At 37.3% G+C, this 20902-nt stretch overlaps 1 protein-coding gene across 3 annotated transcripts in view; it reads left to right on the forward strand.

The window, feature by feature from the left end:
• Positions 1 to 20902, forward strand: part of SBF2 (SET binding factor 2) — a 467005-nt gene that overhangs the window by 407675 nt on the left and 38428 nt on the right. For 2 of the 3 annotated variants that reach the window (XM_025848643.2, XM_073882924.1), the window contains exons 21-29: positions 645 to 718; positions 2215 to 2410; positions 5267 to 5385; positions 6590 to 6765; positions 8693 to 8838; positions 11258 to 11456; positions 14086 to 14282; positions 16403 to 16543; positions 17430 to 17525. In XM_025848643.2, coding sequence (XP_025704428.1) covers positions 645 to 718; positions 2215 to 2410; positions 5267 to 5385; positions 6590 to 6765; positions 8693 to 8838; positions 11258 to 11456; positions 14086 to 14282; positions 16403 to 16543; positions 17430 to 17525 — 1344 coding nt within the window. The remainder of the gene's footprint in view (positions 1 to 644; positions 719 to 2214; positions 2411 to 5266; positions 5386 to 6589; positions 6766 to 8692; positions 8839 to 11257; positions 11457 to 14085; positions 14283 to 16402; positions 16544 to 17429; positions 17526 to 20902) is intronic. The other variant, XM_025848644.2, reaches the window with a different exon arrangement.

Genomic DNA, 20902 nt, shown 5'->3' on the forward strand with positions numbered 1-20902 from the left:
TGTAACATAAAATTTGCCATTTTAAACTATTTTAAGTGTAAAATTCACTGATGTTAATCATATTCACAGTGTTGTGCAATCATCACCACTATCCTTTACCAAAAACTTTTTCATCACCAAAACACACACTCTGTACCCATTAAGCAATAACTCCCCATTCTCCATCTCTGTAGCCCCTGGTAAGCTCTGTATCTCTATGAATTTGCCTGTTCTAGATATTGCCTATAAGTTTGATCATACAGTATTTATCCTTTTGTGTCGGGCTTTTTTCAGTTAGCATTATGTTTTCAAGGTTCTTCCATGTTGTAGCAGGTATCAGAATGCCATTCATTTTTATGGCCGAAACTATTCCATTGTATGGATATACCACATTCTGTTTATTCATTCAACTGTTGATGGACATCTGGGTTGTTTCTGCCTTCTGGCTACTATGAATATTCACATACAATTATTTGTTTGAGTCCTTATTTTTGATCTTTTGGGTATGTACCTGGGAGTGGAATTGCTAGTCCTATGGTAATTCTTGTTTAACCTTTTGAGGAACCGCCAAACTATGATTAGTTTTTAATTCTAAAATACTCAGAATTTATATTAATTCTGCTTATTCTGTACTCTTTTATTTTGAATACTCTGACTTATCCTAGGAATTGTAGCTATGCACATTGAGACTCTAGAAGCAGTACATCGAGAGAGTAGAAGACTCCCACCTATACAGAAGGTAATTATTCCAGACTACATGCTTTTAGGGTATAACATCTCTTCTTAAAAACAGCAACAATGGACTTTTATGCCCCAGAAAGTACCTTCTCCTAACCTTTTACAGAGCCTCCACTTTTAATGATACATTAAACTTTCAGAGGAGTTTATCATGTAGATCCTCATAAAACAGATACTGAAGTAGAATAGTAGATTCAACAAAGGAGCAATAATAGCCTCTTGTTGAGTCTATTTTTATAGGCAGGGCAAAAATTATGAACATTCTAACTTCCAAGCCCAAGCCAAGATTTTATGTATGCCCTGCCTACTTCCAGAAAAAAAGGACTTAAGTCAATTACCATAAAAATACCAGGTTCCTGAATCTGTTTACATTATAAGCATACATCACAAGCATTTGGGAATCTGGGAAGTCTATTAAAAATTGAGAGTCCTGAACCCCACCCCAGCCTCCTGAATTGGAGTTTCCTGAGACTTTGGCCTGGGAATCTATACTTTCAAGTACAAGCCTCCCTGATGATTATTTTGCCCCTAGTCTGGCACCTATCTGTGGACTAGGGTCAGGAGCCTCTTATCTATATAACAGAACTATTAAAAATAAATTCAAAGGAAAAATCAGAAGCCAGGTGGATAGGAAAGATATTTCTATGAGAAATCTGAGACATGATCATTACAATTTTGGCTTTACATTTAGCTCTGAGCTTCCTAGAGCCAACAAAAAGAATAGTACTGATTTATGTAGTTTTTATTGCTTAGTAAAAAATAAGCATATTAGATCTTCAGGAGAGGTAATTTTTTTTTTCTTTTTAGCACTGGTATCTTCAGAGGAGTGTATCATGTGGTTGTGTATTTCCCAAGATGTGTAATTGTTCATTATATAGCCATTTATTGTGTTAATCTTCAATAAAGGAAAAGAAGGGCAGATCCTTTTAAAGATGCATCTGTTTTTCTAATTGTTTATTAAGTTTACAGAAGTAACAATGCTCTTTGTATAAAATCAGACTATTAAAGAAATACACATTATACAAAGTGAAAGTCCTCCATGGTCTTTCCAACCCCACCTCACCTCTGCCCTTAACCATGATAGTACAGTTTGGTCCATATTCTCACAATTTTTTTCTTTTTCCAAAAAGAGGGAATTATAATATATATACTGGTTTACACCTTGCTGTTTTTACTTAACAATGTGTCCTTGATATCTTTCTATGTTAACACATATAGATCTAGGTCATTATTTTTAATGGTTGCAAAATGTTCCACTGAATAGATATTTTAAACGTCTTTGTAATTTCCAATGATTTTTACTGTTAATAAGCAAAGAATCTTTCCACATTTGGATGCAAAAACTTCATTTCTGCCTCTTCCCAAATCTGTTTTCTCGTTTTGGCTACTTAAGCAGTCTGACTCAGGTTTTTTAGATCTGCAACTGAAAAGATAACTTTGGTCTAAGTGTTGGAAACCCCACAAGATTTGTGTTTAAAATGCTCTCTCTGTTGTCAGCCCAAGATTCTTAGACCTGCCCTACTGCCAGGAGAAGAAATTGTCTGTGAAGGTCTTCGAGTCCTGCTAGACCCTGATGGAAGAGAAGAAGCTACTGGAGGCCTTCTTGGAGGCCCTCAGCTTCTGCCCGCAGAAGGAGCCTTGTTCCTCACCACATATAGAATTCTTTTCAGGGGGACCCCCCATGATCAGCTAGGTATGACTCCTATTATGCCTTCAGAATATGGATATCCATGTGCTTGCTACTTGAGGTTTTGATTCCATTTGTGTGCATTAATTTGCAGATCATTTCTGATTCAAAGTAAGCTTTTGTTGCCAAGTATTTTTTAGAATCCTTTGTCTGTCAAAGCTAATGATAATTTGGATTTCAGAGTCTTATTTAAAGAACCAAGGGTATCTTCTAAACAGTAAAGCAAGGGTTCCTTCACTGAAACAGTCATAATTTCATGAGGCAGTATATTGTGACTTAGGGATATTCATAGTATATAGCTGCTAACAATGTCTCCTGCTGATTTGTCCCACCTTTCTGAGTCCTGTAGTTAACTGTAAGGCTCAGGTCTTCCAGATACATGATTCCTTTTGTGGAAGGATATGCTGAGCATCACAAGGTTGTACAACACTAACCCCACTTCCTCTCGTCACATTTCAGCTGACCCCCTTTCCCTCTTGGCAGGCAACTTCCATTCACTAAACTCCCTCAACTTCTATTTCTATTTTCTACTACTCTATGCAGTCTTCCATATTAGAAAGGAATAGCATGCCCTATCGAGTCTGAATTATCTTTTTGAAATCACTGTAATCTCTTTCTAAACTCTTCTGATTGATCGGAAAAGCATGTAAGATTTGGGCTAGAACTGTTGCTCCCCAAATAAGAAGCTCAGATTTAGATTGCTGTTGACCAATCTTGGTATCTTAAGTCCCCTGACCTCTCTCTGAGTTTCGGTTTCCCCTTTTATAAAATTAGGGAATTGGGCTTGTTTGGTGATAATTCAGTGGTTCTCAACCTTGACTGCATATTTGAGTTATCTGGGAAGCTTTAAAAAAAAACCTACCAATCTGGGCCCAACCCTCACACAGTTGAATTAATACCTGGAATAGGATTCTAGGACCCAGGCATCTGTGCATTTTTAAGCCCCAGAAGTGATTATGATGCATAGTAAGGATTGAGAACCATTGGGATAAATGGTCACTAAAGTTCCTTCCTCATCTGCCATTATTCATTCAGTAATATTTGATGAGATGTACTATATGTGCTGCACATTTTGTTAGTGGACTTTAGATGCTTGGATAGGATCAAGATGGTTTATTGTCTTATTCATAAAAGAGTGCTTACCATATAATAACAAAAAGCTCATAAAATTCAATAAACAAAATGAATCTATAGTAATAGTTGTATTCATTGAAAAAGAAGCAAAATTTTTCAGCCCTCTCCTATCATATCACCATGCATAAATTATATTTGTATTGGAAAGCGAATGTAATTTTAAAAGAAACTAAATATCCAGTATTTACAATTTCTTTTGTACTGTGACTTGGGAGCTCAGTGGCCACAAACATATATTCTGGGGATATAAATATATGAGATACTTGGTCACTTAAGTTGTTCCAATTTATTTCTTTTTAAAAAATCAAAACCATACTTAGTGTGATGGCTTATATTGTTCTCTTGTTTTTTCCTGTCAATTTTTGGGTCAATTTTGTATTTTAGGGAATTTATTTTTATCAGAAAAAGCCTTCTTACTGCCTCTTTTATTTTATTTCTCTTTTTAAATTTCTAATTCAAAATATCTACTTTAATGACACACAGGAATCTGATAATTTTATATGTGTTATATAAGCATAGGTTGTTTAATACATCCTAGGACTTAAATTCTGTATACATCCTAATTTTGTTTAGCCTCTGGATATGAGCTCAACATAAGAGGATAATCAGAATTTTCCAGGTTAGGAGTTGACAGATCCAGGGAATGAGAAAATCTGATGATGATAAGTGGATGTACATATGAACTCATAAACCTAGTTCAGTTCTCACCCCTCCGGCTTACTAGCCAAGGCGCCTTGCCCATTGCTGCTCCTGTTCTTTCACTTGTACCACTGCCTGAAATTCCCTCCTCTTTCCCTCTGCAAATCCAAACCTATGTTCTCTTCAACGCTCACCTTCCCTCTCTCTTCCTCCAGGAATCATTCTCAAGCCATCTAGCATGCAGAAATAATCTCCCTTTCTGACATATTTAAAGCTCTGTCCCTCAAACCTAGGAGCTAATGACATGTTATATTTGGCATGTGACTCTTCTCTCCCAGGGGGAACTTTGAACTCTCCAAGAGAGGCTTTGCATGTACTATTTATTTTCTAGACTTGCATCTTCACAACCTCTAGTAGTTGATAAATAATTATATTTTCCCTTATTTGCTTTAGTATTTAAATTCCTAAAACTCTTCAGCCTAAGCTTAGTCCTATATCTTCTATGAAGGCACAAATACAAGGTATAGCACCTTTTACCACGTATGGAAACCCATTTTAAAAATCTTTTCTTGGGGCACCTGGGTGGCTCAGATATTAAGCATCTGCCTTCGGCTCAGGTCATGATCCCAGGGTCCTGGGTTCAAGCCCCACTCCCCCTGCTTGTGTTCCCTCTCTTTCTGTGTCTCTCTCTCTGAAATAAATAAAATCTTGGGGAAAAAAATCTTTTCTCTTTTGCTTTATACTTACATTAAATATCATGGATGCCTTTAAGATTAAGAATCTTTAAGATTGCCTTAAGCCAGGTGATCTGGTGTGGCACACAGCAGGTTGGGGAAATAGAAAAAATGAAGGTAGGCAGACTGTGACAGTTCATTCGCTCCAGCAAAGGATCATGTCTCAGGAGTGAATTGTCATGCAATAAAATCAATGAATGTGATTCCAGAATCATGGCATTTTCTCTCGCTGCATTCCTGGGCATTGTCCTCTTCTAATACATTTCTTTAGCAGAGGCTGATAAAATGAGAAGCAGAAACTCTATAAATAAGCAGTAAAGTGCTGTTGCTGAGTGTGTGTCCTGCTTTCCTGTAGTTGGTGAGCAGACAGTTGTGCGGAGTTTTCCTATTGCTTCCATCACCAAGGAGAAGAAGATTACGATGCAGAACCAGCTGCAGCAAGAGGGACTACAGATTACATCAGCATCTTTTCAGGTATTAAGAAAGGGAGCCATTCCTCTACTACTATTTAAAAGTTTTGTACAAATGATGTGGCCACTTTCTGTGGTAATGGGGTCAGAAGTTAGAGGATGAGGAGGATCAAAGGGTCTGAGAGGGTAATCTTGAACTGAATAAACCCCTGAATCATTCTGTATTTAATCCCCCACTTCCTGAACCCCTTGACCAACTGAGTACCAACAGATTATCTGTCAATATTTAGTGATCTTAGAAATTCGGACACATACAATTGACTCTTGTTCTCTGCCAAGTCATACCTGTTTGTTTGATAAAGGCTGTAGATAGAAAGCAGTTCCCTTGGCACCTATTTCAGAAGGAAATGCCCTATGGCCCTTCTGTGGAAGAGATAAAACTCCAAGAATTATAGTCAGGGCTAAAGTACTATTGGTACTAACTAAATAACCTTTACTTAAGCAGAGGTTTTTCTAGGGGGCTTTGAATGTATCAGAACTTGTGGAATTACTGATACAAAGCAGACACTGGAAGAGTGATCTTCTCTTAGTTTTTCCTTTTTACAGTTCTCAGTCTGTGATATTTTGCTCTTCCTATTTTTATGCCTTGTCTCTGACTTCTCAGATTTTTGAGAGCACCGGTTCTTGCCTCATTCCTTCCAGCCAGGAAGCCACCCTAGGACCTCCATGTGCTCATTGTGTGAAATGTGAGGCTGCTGATCTCTAGGCTCCAGACCTTCTCCCATTACCGGGGGGCAGGGGCCTCCTAGGGATTTCTTCACTGTTCCACCTGTCAAAGGACTCTAAACTGGAATATTGCCTGGCTATATTGGTTAGGATTCTATATACTAGATTTATGATATCTAAGAAGAGGCTTCCTTAGGCCAAATTCCCCATCTATAACCAACAGTTGAGAAAAAAGGAGGACATGTTTCCTACTTCAGCCACTATAAGTTAATTTCTCTGTCCCATCATAGAAAAGATAGTCTTAAAGAAATCCAACTTCAAGATAGATGATTTTCCTTGCCAGTGAACCATCTATGACAAGTAAACCTTTCTGACTCCTTTTTCTTTAAATAAAAAATTATATTACATGATATCCAAGGTCCCCTCAACTTCTGGACTTCTGCCATTTAGTATTATTTTCTGTTATTTCAGTAACTTGGGGGGAAATTATCTGGAAATCCTAATTAATTCTTCTGATGTATTTCCTCTCTTTTTATTTCTAGTTGATTAAAGTAGCGTTTGATGAAGAAGTGAGTCCAGAAGTAGTAGAGATCTTTAAGAAACAGCTAATGAAGTTCCGTTATCCTCAGTCCATTTTCACCACCTTTGCTTTTGCTGCTGGACAGACTACCCCACAAATAATTTTGCCCAAACAGAAGGAAAAGAACACCTCTTTCCGGTAAGAAGACAGTCAAGTTTCTTCATTTCAGCCTTTTCATAGCTCCCCGTCAGGGGAGATGACCTATCCTTTGTGTCAGTGTGTACGTGACTGCTCTTTTTGTCTGCCATTCTGTCAAGCCCATTGAACGTAGCTCAGAAAGTTATGGAACGGTAGCACTGATGTATGGAACAAGTTTCAAAAACTAAACGCTACAAGAGGTTTTGACCAACATGTCCATTGCTCATGATATATTTTTAGAATGTGAAATTCTGTTCCCCCTTTTACCCATACTGATTCCTTTCTAACTGCCTTTGAGCAGGCCCTTCAGTTTTCTTTGCTATCCAGACCTAGTAGACAGTTTTGCTTTGATCTACAGATGGTAGCCTTTATTTTTTCTTTTTTATAACTTTTTGTTTTGGTAGTTTCAAATTTACAGAAAAGTTACAACATAACACAAAGAATTCCTGTATACCATTTACCCAGATTCACCAGTTGTTTATGTTTTGCTCCATTTCTTTATCATTCTCTCTCATATATATTTTTTCCTAAACCGTTTGAGTTATATACATAACACCCCTTTATCCTTAAATATATCAATATGTATTTTCTAAGAACAAACCATGGTATATAACCAGGAAATTGAATTGGTATAAAACTTCTACCTAACCCAGAGTCCTTATTCAAATTGCTGATGATCCTTTATAGCTACTTTTTTTTTTCTGCCTAGTACAAGATCCATTCCAGGATCAGGCATTGCATTTAGTTGTCATATTTCTTTGTGGGACCCCTTATTTTCTGATGAAAATTTTTAGTAATTTATGTTGAAACTTTTACATTTCAGTTATTATAAAATAACAATTGCTTAAAATTTATCTTCAATTAGTGATGAAATATAGGGGCCAAAAGTTCAGTTCATTCATCGCTTAGAATTTGGTCATCTGCCAGTACAAATTACATATTAGGGAGTACTCTGCAGACTTTGGAGAAAAGCCCTTTTCTTTGCCTAAAAGTGGGGTAGGCTGGAGATTATAGAAGAGCTGAGGTTCCAGACAGTGTGTCATTACTAAATTGCATATCTGACCCCCTGTACCACTGTTACCTGGTAAGTGAAGGGGACCGTGCGGATCCAGAAATGATACACTGAAACATGAGCAGCTTCCTAGGTATTTACAGTAGTGAGCCAAGCATCTTGTCTTAGCACTGTGTAGTCACAGAGGAACCTGTGACATCTATTATTCCAACCTTCTATGGAAGATACAAAGCTTTGTATGGTGTTTTATGTTTAGAATCTATGGACTATGGAAGGAAATACATACATACACACACATATAAAATCAACCTCTTTGTATCAAGCTTAATCTATCCAGCTGCAAGGGAGATATAGCAATTTTAAGATTTAAAACACCTTAGAATTGTCGAGTATGTAAAGGTTTACGGTGTCAGAAGGCAGGACACCACACATACACACTTAAACATGGTACTAACTATAATTGTCATATGATCTCAAAGAAAAGCCTACGAATTAGTAGAAAGAGTTTGAATTAGTAGAGAGGGGAGCAGACGGGCTTCCATGCAGGAGGACTTCTACCAGCATAGCTTGTGGGAGCTGGTAGAGGCAGTGGCGTGGATAACCAGAGTGCCTTAAGGGGCATGTTTGACCAAAAAGCCAAACTGAGTTTAAAGTATTTGGAATAAGTAGCTTATGTGCCACTCTAGGTTCTTGCACTTTTTGCCTACAACTGTCCTGATGACAACAGTGTTTTATACAAAATTAGTCTACTGCCGTATACAAAATGATCTAAAGAAGGAGAGGCTTACTGGGGTCTGGACAATCCTAGTAGCTGTGGATGTGGAAAGGAAACAAGTTGAGCCGGGTAGGTATTAAAAAAATGTAAATCTTGTCCTCATATTAAATTGGTGGTCTCTTTGGTTTTATGACTTGTAGTACCTTCTCAAAAACAATTGTGAAAGGTGCCAAAAGGGCAGGGAAAATGACAATTGGGCGGCAGTATTTATTGAAGAGGAGGACAGGGACAATTGTGGAAGAGAGAGTGAATCGTCCTGGATGGAATGAAGAAGATGATATATCAGGTATGTGAGAACTCCTTTTTCCTTCATGAATTGGTTTTGTTCTTTCTTCTTATATGAGTAAGAATAAGAGACTCAGATATAGTTGCCCTTAAACTTTGACTCACAAGTACCTAAACCTCATAAGAAGATTGGAGGCACTTACCAGCATCTCAGAATTGGAAAAAAATATTTATTTTCCCAATATTCCATTGTTCAGATAAGATTTTGCTAAATTATACTTCTCTTTTACTAAATCCACAGAGCTGGTTGACCATTGTTACATGGGTCTCATCAAAGGGAGAAAGAAAGAAACCCCAATGCATGGGAAATTTAGGTATAAAGTAATCCCCTGTACCTTATTGTTATGCAATAAATATAAGGAAACAAGGACATTGGATATTCAAAATTAAAGATTTGAGTTTGGGGTAAGAACATTGTGGGTACTCTGAATCAAAATGAGGGACCAAAGATGAAAGGGTTCTTAGATGGTAAGAAAAAAAGTGCCTAGTAAATATTCAAAAGCACAGAATCTGAGAAGCTGAAATACCTCTCAGTTGGGAAAATAGAGGCAGGAAACCAGTCACAAAATGGCTTATTGACTGTTTTCTGTTCCTTAACCCACTATGGAGTATGTTTATGGAATTAACACTAGGGCGAATCTGATGTAATAGGAGGCAGGATACCTTTGCACCCTTTTTCTTTTCAGGATCTTAGAGTCAATCGCCAGTGACTATACCACTACTACTTCTACTAATAATAATGTCGTTTTGAAGAAAGAAACCTCATGTTTAGAGAGATCACTGGCTAAAGGTCTCCATTTCAGTAGGTGTACCTACATACTCTGAGAGCAATGAAAAGACCCACCATTGCATTACTGGAATGACCATTTGTTGGAACCCTGGCCTCCTTAAGAGTCACATGGAAAGCCGTAAAGACATTACCCATTGGTATTTGACTCTTCTAATTTGAAGTTCTTATGACTACACAGAAGAAAAACTATTATTCTATGATATTTATTCTACCAAAAGACCAAATTATATAATGCTCTTTGCTCCTCTGAAAATAAAAAGCCAACAGAAAACTGGTACCGGATGGTATATTTGCATTGTGAAGTTCACAGACTAAAACACAAAGTCTTGTATTTGTAGGGATAAGCTGTTACGGGTTTTTTTTCTTTATTTTATTTTTTTTAAGATTTTTAAATTTATTTACCTGACAGGGACAAAGCGAGAGAAGGAACACAAGCAGGGGGAATGGGAGAGGGAGAAGCAGGCTTCCCGCTGAGAAAGGACCCCCCCCCCCCAGAACCCTGGGATCATGACCTGAGCCGAAAGCAGATGCTTAATAACTGAGGCACCCAGGCACTCCCTTTTTTATTCTTTTTCTTTTTTAAATTTTATTTTATTTTATTATGTTATGTATTTTTTTTCTTTAAATGGAAAAGAGCCATATAATTCCCTTTGACATTAGAACTTTGAGTACATACATATCCAAAAATTCTGAAAACTTAATTTGATTTCTCTCACTGTAGAAATAAATAAGAAAGTAAATTAGTACAGTTTTTAACATGGATTTTTTTTTTTCTTTTTTTAGTTAGAACATGCAGTACAATTAGGAATGTTAGGGGTTTTTCTTAAATCCTCCCTAAATGCTTGATTATTGGATAAATCCTTCCACATCTAAAATCTTAAGTGATTCTGTAACCTGTGATTGCAAAATTATGAGGGAGTTTCCCATGTATACCACATCCTCTGACAAAAATATTTTCCACAAAAAAAGTATAACCTCTTGATACCTCTCTAAGGTCTTTTCCCACGAGTGAACTTCTGCCTAATCTAGAAATTTCTAAAAAAGTTTATGTTCTGAAAAGTTAACTGAAACCTGGATGATGAAGTTTGTATAGTGATCATATTAAAGATAAATTTTACTGATGAGTTAGCCTCTAACAAAATTTGAGTGTTTATTTTATAGTCCTAAACAGAAATCACTATACTTTGGCATTAATAAGTAAGTCTGATTGAAACAGAAAAATATGGCTGATGAATTCAAAATTCTATTATTTTTAGAAAATTTGAGTTAGTTTCCCTGGCATTTTCAAAGTTTATTTATTTATTTATTTAAGTAATCTCTACACCCAATGTGAGACTCAAACTCACAACCCCAAGATCAAGAGTCGCATCCTTTTCCAGCTGAACCAGCTAGGCACCCCCTTCCCTAGCATTTTGAGCCCCTGATGTTTTATTTCCTGACTATCCATTACGGTTTTAATTTATGTTTGAACATAATGATTCTTCAAAGAATTAACAGGATTTAATATATACATAGTGCCTGTAGCCCTAATATAAACCACTCTTGGTTTAAGCATCCTCTTCAAAAGGAAGCTTCTAATCCTCTACTTTGAGCCACATCATTTTTTCAAAATCTGTTTCTGCCTTCACAGTTTCAGATGATAGTGAACTCCCCACAAGTACCACTCTGAAGGCCTCGGAGAAGTCCACCATGGAACAGTTAGTGGAAAAAGCTTGTTTCAGAGACTATCAGCGTTTAGGTCTGGGAACCATAAGTGGCAGCTCTTCTCGCTCAAAACCAGAGTATTTTCGAATCACTGCCTCCAACAGGATGTATTCACTGTGCCGGAGGTAAGTCTGTTAGCGGGCTCCAAAAAGACGCCTTCCCTTTCTTCTGCTTTGTCTTGAATGGGCTATTTGTCATCATAACCCAAAGGGAGAAAAGCAGGAGCAGGGTCTCCAGGGATATGTGTGTTTCAGGGACATTTTTTAGCAGCATGAGCAGGCATTTCCTTGGCATTCTCAGAAGTATAATTATATCAATGAATAGTGCCTAGATTAGAGCAAAAGGTGAAAGGTAGAAGTTTTTGTCTTCTTTAGGATTTTTTTTAGTTGTCTTTCTCTTCCCATTTGCATCTTTTCTACCATGACTGAAGATAACTTGAAATAAAGACAGAATTTTCCCAGGCAGATAAGAGAAATGGTCTGCTGTAGGCCAGGGGTCTACAAAATTTCTCTTTAAAGGCCCCGATAGTATGCATTTTCAGTTTTGCAGACCATACGGTCTCATTGCAGCTGCTCTGCCACAAAAGCAGCCATAGATGGTAAATAAATGAGTGGGCGGAGCCTGTTCGGGCCCACACTTTATTTGTTGACCCAAGTGTAGACAGGGTTTTCTTATGCTAATTAGAATATTTTCAAGGGATATTAGAGAATGGAAATGAACATGTTTTCTTCTATTCTTGTTATTTCTCACTGTTTCCTCTATCAGTTAAGTTCTATTCCACGCTCTATATTTATATTTATTAAAACTACATTTCCACTACCCACAAGTTTAAGCATTTTCATCTCCAGGTAAGTTGTTTCCTTTGCATTCATAAATTCCCAGTTTGATTGAATAGAATAATGCTATGAAAGTACTTTGTATATTGTCAGCCTTGTACATATTTTAGAAAGTTATCTTAATGTTACTATTAGTTTCAACCCCTCTGATCCTGAAAAGCTATAGATATCTTATTTTAAATGACAGTTTAAATTTACAAATACCTGACCACCCAACACATGAAAAGATGCTCAACATCACTCATCATCAGGGAAATGCAAATTAAAACCACAAGGAGATATCACCTCATACCTGTCAGCATGACTAAAGTCAAAAAGACAAGAAACAGGTATTTGTGAAGATGGTGGAGAAAAAAGAACCCTTGTGCACTGTTGGTGGGAATGCAAACTAGTACAGCCACTGTGGAAAACAGTATGGAGGTTCCTCAAAAAGTTAAAAGTAGAGCTACCCTATGATCTAATCATACTACTGGGTATTTACCCAAAGAATACAAAAATACTAATTCAAAAGAATATATGCATCCCTATGTTTATAGCAGTGTTATTTATAATAACAAAATTATGAAAGCAGCCCAATAGATGAATGGATAAAGAAGATGTGGTGTGTGTGTGTATGTGTGTGTGTGATGGAATATTACTCAGCCTTAAAAAGGAATGAAATCTTACCACTTGCAACAGCATAGATGGATCTAGAGAGTATAATGCTAAGCAAAATAAGAGAAAGACCAATACCACATGATTTCACTCATATGTGGAATTTAAGAAACAAAACAAATGAACAAAGAAAAAAAAGAGAGACAAACCAAAAAACAGACTCTTAACTATAAAGAACAGACAGATTGTTACCAGAGAGAGGTAGATGGAGGGATGGATGAAATAGGTGATAGGGATTAAGAGTACAGTTATCTTGGGGTGCCTGGGTAGCTCAGTTGGTAGAGCATCCAACTCTTGATCTCAGCTCAGATCTTGATCTCAGGGTTGTGAGTTCAAGCTCCACATTGGTCTCCACGCCGGGTGTGGAGCCTATATTTAAAAAAAAAAAAGAGGAAGAAGAGCAAACATACTCAAACGCAAATATATGGGATTGGAGGTTGGGAGGTTTCTAACATGAAATCTCTTTGGAATAATATTTCTAAATAAACTAAAGGAAATGACTCTGAAACCTGCCTATCTTCTTGTGTTTCCTAATCTGTAAAAACAAAGTACTCCTGTCTGTTTTGTATTTTCCCAGCGTCATATCCTGTAACTTTATGAGCTAATCTTTTTTAAAAAATTATCAACATGTAGTGTTAATATTTAAACTTATTTTGACATTTGAACATACTGTTCTCATACCAAAAATCATTTGGTTTTGATTTTTAGTTCTTTCACCATCTCAGGCAGGCTAATACTAGTGTATTCTGTTCTCACTTGTCATTTCAGCAGACTATTGAATTGATAATTTGGCTTGTCATCCTCATAAAGTTGATATTAATCCAGTAATCTTACAATCTTTATTTCAAGTGGACAAAAAATAGTGTATAAGGCAAAGGGAATCATCAGTTTAACAGAGGCCTTTTTAGTAATTCTACATAGGATTTTTATTTTCTAAGTTTAGGTTATTCCACACAAGTCTGCATGTCACTAAAGGGGACTTATTTCAAAAAAGACTACAGATTATGGATTTATTTAGCTGTTTTCACCATCTCGGCTGGTTCTTCTCAACCCCTGGAGAACTGAGTTGAAACTAAGTTCCATGTTTAAAAAAAGTATCTTAACCTTCAACCAGTATGTTTCTGAGCCTTAGAAAATTATGGGATATGATGATATTCGTGTTCTCATATTCTCTCTCTCTCTCTCTTTCCCCATTTCTTTCCTGTTCTCCCCCCCCCCACCCCCAATCCCAATCATTCTCTTTCTCCTTTCCATGTCCCTGAAGCTATCCTGGCCTTTTAGTTGTACCTCAAGCTGTGCAAGACAGTAGTTTACCAAGAGTTGCCCGCTGCTATCGACACAATCGCCTGCCTGTTGTATGTTGGAAGAACTCAAGAAGCAGTACCCTGCTTCTCCGATCTGGAGGATTCCATGGGAAGGGAGTAGTTGGTCTTTTCAAATCTCAGAACTCCCCTCAGGCAGGTAAGCATCTCTCTACAGCACAGTTATGATCATTTCACTTCAGAGAATTCCTAAAACTAAAGGAAGTAATATCTGGGAATGCCAATTGTGCCCTTATATTGAGCCTTCTCTCACACGCAGGCTTTCCACTGTGCAATATAAATCATGTACTACTTGACAATGTGGGGTTACACCTTGAATTTGACATCTTGCTTAGTATGTCTGTCTATATTTGGATTTTAATAGAAATCATCATAGTAAAGCCTTTGGTTCTAGGCTATTTTCATTTCAGCAAACCAAAGTATCCACAGATGGAAACTAGATTATGCTAATCTTTCTCTTTCCTTCTGGGAAGCATCCAAATGTATTTAACAGCTTCAGAGGCAAGTAGGGATTCTCTGTCCCATGTAATATGAGATATTTTATCTCATTCCTACAAGTCACATGCACACACACAAACAAGTCAGCAAACTAATGACCAAAATGCTGCCTTTAAAGAAGTTCTCAAGCAAAGGATATTTTAGGAAGCTAGAGGGAAGCCAACTTAAGAAAGCAGATAGTACTGCTGTCCTTTTTTCTGAGGATATTTTTAAGCACTATGTTTGAGGTCTTGAAGTTAGTCAGGAGCTATATTTTGCTGACTTTTCCTGTAACTTCTAGTTTATAGTAGATGTTCAATAAAATTAAACAATAGACCACCAAGATACCAGATCCAGTTTAGGTTTGGCTGTGTTCTTAACTCTTTGGAAATGAGGTAAGTCAAGTTCTGTGGGTCAGCAGGTAAAACCATGTACTTTTGTTATCTCCTTTTTATTCTCATCCGTTTTCCTCCTGAAAGTTAAAAGTTGGCCAGTATGTCCTTGACCATTCACTTGACTGAGGGCAGCACACACACAACATATCATCATCATCATCATCATCATCCCACCTGTCTTGGAGTCTCAACATTGGTATAATTAAACACAATTGGCTTTGAACTATTTGGACACTGGGAAATCCTCCCAAGCCACACAGTAGATATAATAGAACACAGCATATAAGTTACGTAAAGTGAGGGAATCATTTCAGGAGCCATGATAAATATATCACTGAGCTTCTCATTGGAAAAAAATTGAAATTATTTTATTACACTGCTTTCTAATATTTTTATTCTAATATAAAAATATTTCATATTTTTGAGCTCACACATATGCTTACATTTTAATATCTTTGAAATTGGGATGCATCCTAACATTTATGTGATCAGAAAGAATTGTCAAAGTTTAAATGGAAGAATTTTTAATTCTTAGTACATAAGATAATGGTACATCTTATAATTAATGACATCTTAGAGTTTATAAAATACAATAATGGCATCTTAAAGTTTATAAAATATAATTTTGCTAATTATTTTTTTATTGAAGATGTAAGAAAATTTGTTAATACCTGTTGTCCTTCTAATGAGCCCAGCATGATGCCTCTTTAAAGTGCCTGGGCCAGTTTCAGTGATTCTTTGCTCCATACAAACCAGACTCAGACTACCTCCAACCTAGAATTGCATTCACATTTGTTTCCCTCTGTGCATACCCTCTGCCCCTCTCTTAGAAGGACCAGGGAATCTGGCAGTAGCTGTTGCTACCTTCTCCCCATCTTCCTCCACTCTTCCTGCAACAAACCCCTACAAGTTCATGTGCCCTGTTAGACCTGTGTGGCAGAATTAGAAGAAAGCTGCTGGTATGGGGAATTCTCACCTCTGCCCACTCTGGGATGCCAAGGGAACCCACTCCATCCTCTGCTTCCAGACAGTAGCATGGACAGGATAATTGGGGGAAATCATCAAGGAGATGTTGCCTTTTGTGACTCTTCATTTTGAGTTGCTTGTATAATGAGAAGCTACTCCTGTGCTTGGAAGGACAGCTCTGTGCTGGTTTTCCAGACCTGGGCTCTTTCTGGGAGGATGATGAGGCAACCAAGAAGTAGGTGTGGTGAAACCAGTATTAAAGGAGGATAGCCATCTAATAGTTTACAGCTTAAAGTGGGTCTGGTTCCTATATTTGGGTGTGGTAACTTGAAGATTATATACAGAAAGAATAAGATACTTAGGTAGATAGCTCTTTTATTAACATAGAGACAGTTTGTTTTATTCACTTTTTCTTTTATAGCTCCTACCTCCTCTTTAGAATCTTCCAGTAGCATAGAACAAGAAAAATACCTGCAAGCCTTACTGAATGCAGTTTCTGTCCATCAGAAACTCAGTGGCAATAACGCCCTTACGGTCATGCCAGCACTTGCCCTGTCTCCAGGTAAGATCTGATAATATTTCCTTCTTGACAACTATGAAAGGTCAGATTCATTCTAACCCAGGGTTAGTCTCTTTAGTTATTTATACTGTTCCTTCCATATGACCTCTTAAAGCTTTACCCTGTGGGGCTATAACGTTAGCTCCTTTTACTTAAAAATCGGCATACCACTGCTAATGTCTAGTAACAGTAACCAAATGTGGGGATTCAATTATTTCCTTTTTAAAAGAATAGTAGGAGTGGGGAACATCAAGTCATCTTTTTTCCTAGAATTGTTTTTACATAGACTTGAACATATTATTACAAAGTTGAATGTATAAGGTGAACCCCTGATTATTTAAATGCATATGTAGTAAATCATTGTGTGTAAGTTTGAAATTCCTGAAATTTCTGCAGCCTTTTATGATTTGTAGTACAGTTTGTTTTCACTAGATTTGGATGAAGCCATTAAGACTTGTACTAATATTCTGTTTCAGTTATCATGTGATGGAACCCCAAAGGGTTCATGTAGAGGTAACCCTAATGTGTTAGACACAGGAGCATGTGACTTGAAAAGTTGGTCTCCTTGGCTTAATCAGCTATTTGAATTAGCTCAACATAAGCAGAAAGTGGCTTTTCTTGTAAAGTAACACCATGCATGCCTTGCTTCATTTATCATTAAATTCTCTGATTGCACTTGCCAAACCTAACTCTCTATAATCTTGCAAATGTGTGTATCTCTGAGGAAATAGTAACAGTGCCTTGTTATCTCTATTAAAGCTGTGAGTACTTAAAAAGTACAATGTTTGGCAGCAATTAGACATGCTACACATGAAGATAACTTTTTGTCATTTGAGTAATGTTAACCTGAACGACATGGTTTTTGTTCTTCTTTTTGGCTGACTTTCAGGGACTGAAAGGAGGACTTCAAGAATGTCCACTGTGCTTAAGCAGGTAGTGCCAGGACATTTGGATGTAAACCCATCCAATAGCTTTGCTCGAGGAGGTTAGTAAGATTGATTTTATAACTGAGCACTGATACGACCTTAAAATCAGAAAACTTTAGATAGTGATATTTTAAATCAACTAATTATGGTTCAAATTGTTCTTAATTACCCTTTCTAAAAAATAAATTATCCAATTTGTTACTGGTGTCATGACAGATGAGTTTAGCCTTCTGGAACAAGAGGCATAATAATTGCTGAAATCTTAGATATTGATGAGTTTGGAAGCCGCGGGAGGTAAGGGGAACATGTCTAAATGGTCAGCCCTGCGAATAGCCTACAATGCTTCAGGTTTGCAGGGTAGCAAAGCTGATCACAGAACATAAGCAGCTAGAGAAGAATAATCTGAGACCCAAAGAGTTGTGCCTCCCCAGTGCCTGTAATTTTTACTCCTATTCTCTGAAATACTAGGTTAGGGAACAAAAGAGAATGATATCCAGGTTACTCTTTTTTTTCCTCTGGGCTTTCGCTGCTGGCATAAGGAAGCAGAGAAAGGCTTGTATTTGCTCTTTTAGCTCCAGAGGTGGTGCATTTTGGTCTCTGGAGATTATGTGAGATTCTTTTACATTTCAGAGGAAATTCCAAAGCAACTATCTTGATTGTAAAATCTCCTACTTCACACTGGATTCATAGAATCTTGGGCTTTTCCTCTCACTCCCATGCAATGCTGAATCCCCTTGAAAACATACCAAGTGAATGATCCAAGTTACTTGAACATCATCAGTAATGGGAAACTCATTTCTTCCTAAAAGTAGTCCCTTGCATTTGTAAGCAACTCTGTATTTGTTAGAAAATTCTTTCTCATATTGATCTAAAAATCTGCCACTATGTGACTTTTACATATTGGTCCTAGCTCTGCCCTCTAGAGTTAGAAAATTCTAAATCTTGATCTCCATACTACAGCCCTTCGGATTTAAAAGCTGATATCATCTTTTCGCTCTGAGAACTTTCATTAACTCCAAATACCCCAATTTGAATGGTTGCTTTCTATTTACCATCTTTGGCACTCAATGAACTCTCCATAGATTTGAACTCATGCAGCCTCAAATTACATTAGATATGAGGATGGGCCCATCACTAGGTTGACCCATACTGACATTAATATCACTTGAAATCTCTTCCCATGTGCTGTTGTTCTTAACAATATATAGTACTAGCCTTGAGGGTTGATTTTTGAACCTAAATATACTATGTACTGCACCTACAAAATTCCATCCTTTTTTATATGGACTATTGTTTTAGACTTTGGATCCTGATTCTGTCTACCTATGTATTAGCCTCTTGTCATGCATCAGTTTGACCTCTGCTGTAATGTAATTTGTTGTTTAAAAAATATTGAACAAGCCAGACCTAAGGGCAGAAGTCTTCATCAAAATAATTTAGAAGCCTGGGGCGCCTGGGTGGCTCAGTTGTTAAGCATCTGCCTTCGGCTCAGGTCATGCTCCCAGGGTCCTGGGATCGAGGCCTGCATCGGGCTCCCTGCTCCGCGGGAAGCCTGCTTCTCCCTCTCCCACTCCCCCTGCTTGTGTTCCCTCTCTCGCTGTGTCTCTCTCTGTCAAATAAAATCTTTAAAAAAAAAAAAAAATTTAGAAGCCTCCCTGAAGAAAGAGATTGTCTGTTAATATATACTGGTTAAAAGTCCTACTAAAACCCATCTGGCCCATATTTCTAAATCTCTGCCAATCTTTTTAATTCGATATTTTCCACTCTTTCCAACTGTTAACTATATCACAAAAGATTATATGTTTAGTTTACCATGACTCATTATAGGAATTAGTGCCTTTTCCTAAGTAATCATAAATTATCCATTAGTAATCCATCCTAGAATTTGATTCAGAATCAACATAAAGGAAGGCTCTGTTTCACAAAATTCACTTTTTCCCCTTTGAAGACCAAGATTACTACGCACATCTCCTGGCAGTCATACTGGTTCTTTAGATACTTTTTTTTTCTACCCATCAGAATATTCTGCAATTGCAGGATTTCCTAATAGCTTTCAACCTTCTTCACTCATCTTCTGAATTAGGATTTCAGGCCTGAAGGTCATTGTCTTAGTTTGCTAGGACTACTATAACAAAGTTCCACAAACTGGTTGTGTTAAACAATGATTGTCTCACAGTTCTCTGGAGACTAGAAGTTCAAAATCAAGATGTTATCAGGATTGGTTCCTTCTGAGGGCCATGGGGCAAAATCTGTTCCATGCCTCTCCCCTAGCTTCCGGTGGCTTGCTAGCCATCTTTGGCATTCCTTAGCTTGGTAGAAGTATCACCCAGATACCTGCCTTCATCATTATATGATATTCTCCCTAGGTGTCCATCTCCAAATCTTCCCTTTTTATAAGGACACCAGTCATATAAAATTAGGGGTCCATCCCCCCCCAGTATGACCTCATCTTAACTAACTACATCTGCAATAACCCTATTTCCAAATAAGATAACATTCTGAGGTACTGGGGGTTAGGACTTCAACATATGAGTTGGAGCAGAGGCATATAGTTTAACTCATAATAGTCATAAAAAGCTTTCCTCTGAATTTTTAAAATACCATTGTTTAAAAGTTTAAGATACATACCTCATTCTTATCATTTCTTGGTGAATTTGAACCAAAAAAATACTGCAGTGACTGTCTCCTAAGGTTCCTGCCTGCTATTCCCATTGTCAAGAGCTCCGATCAGAATTTGGCTCAAAGTTGCAGTTCCCCTTATTGTTTTGTTTACCATCTGAAAGTTTATATTGTCAGCAAGGCATGTCAACAGTTTTTCTATGCTCTGCTCTTGAGTTTTGCCTTTGTAAATTTCATCAAGAACACATTATTTATTCCTCCATTTGGCCAGATGACTTGTAAGATAAATTTCAGGTAAAAAATTACCTCTTCTATCTTAGTACCTAAGGCTCATGGATATTCACCAAAATGTTTCACCTACATTATCTTCTCTTATTTAATACTGGCCTCAAACTCAGCCTTTTTTATGCAAGGGGATCCCCATTTGTGGTTACATTCTAGTCATGACTTCATTCTTTGCTATTCTCAAAGGTACCAAAAAGGCTATATTTACCTCTTAGGGTCAAAATCTCCTATTTAATTTGTTTCTGACCCATTCTATGCATAATGAGGCCATAATTATTATTTCTGACACCCTTCCCAAATATTTTCTTCTGAAAATTACTATGAACTTAGTGTGTTTCCTTATGACAGTTTTTTGCCCATCATCCTGGTATCTTAAACTAGGATCCAGAAACACAAATCTTATTTTTTTATTCCATCTCTTAATTATTTTCTCCCAAAGCCTCCCAAATCTTCCAGCGTCCCAGTGGTTAACTGGAAGATGAGATACTGCTGTTTCCTGGCACCTTCAACTTCTTCCCTGATCCCTAGAGCT

This window comes from Callorhinus ursinus, unplaced genomic scaffold (genome assembly GCF_003265705.2).
Source record: "Callorhinus ursinus isolate GAN/ISIS: 27379988/994484 unplaced genomic scaffold, GSC_fseal_2.0 scaffold49, whole genome shotgun sequence".
In the NCBI taxonomy this organism is placed as follows: domain Eukaryota; kingdom Metazoa; phylum Chordata; class Mammalia; order Carnivora; family Otariidae; genus Callorhinus; species Callorhinus ursinus.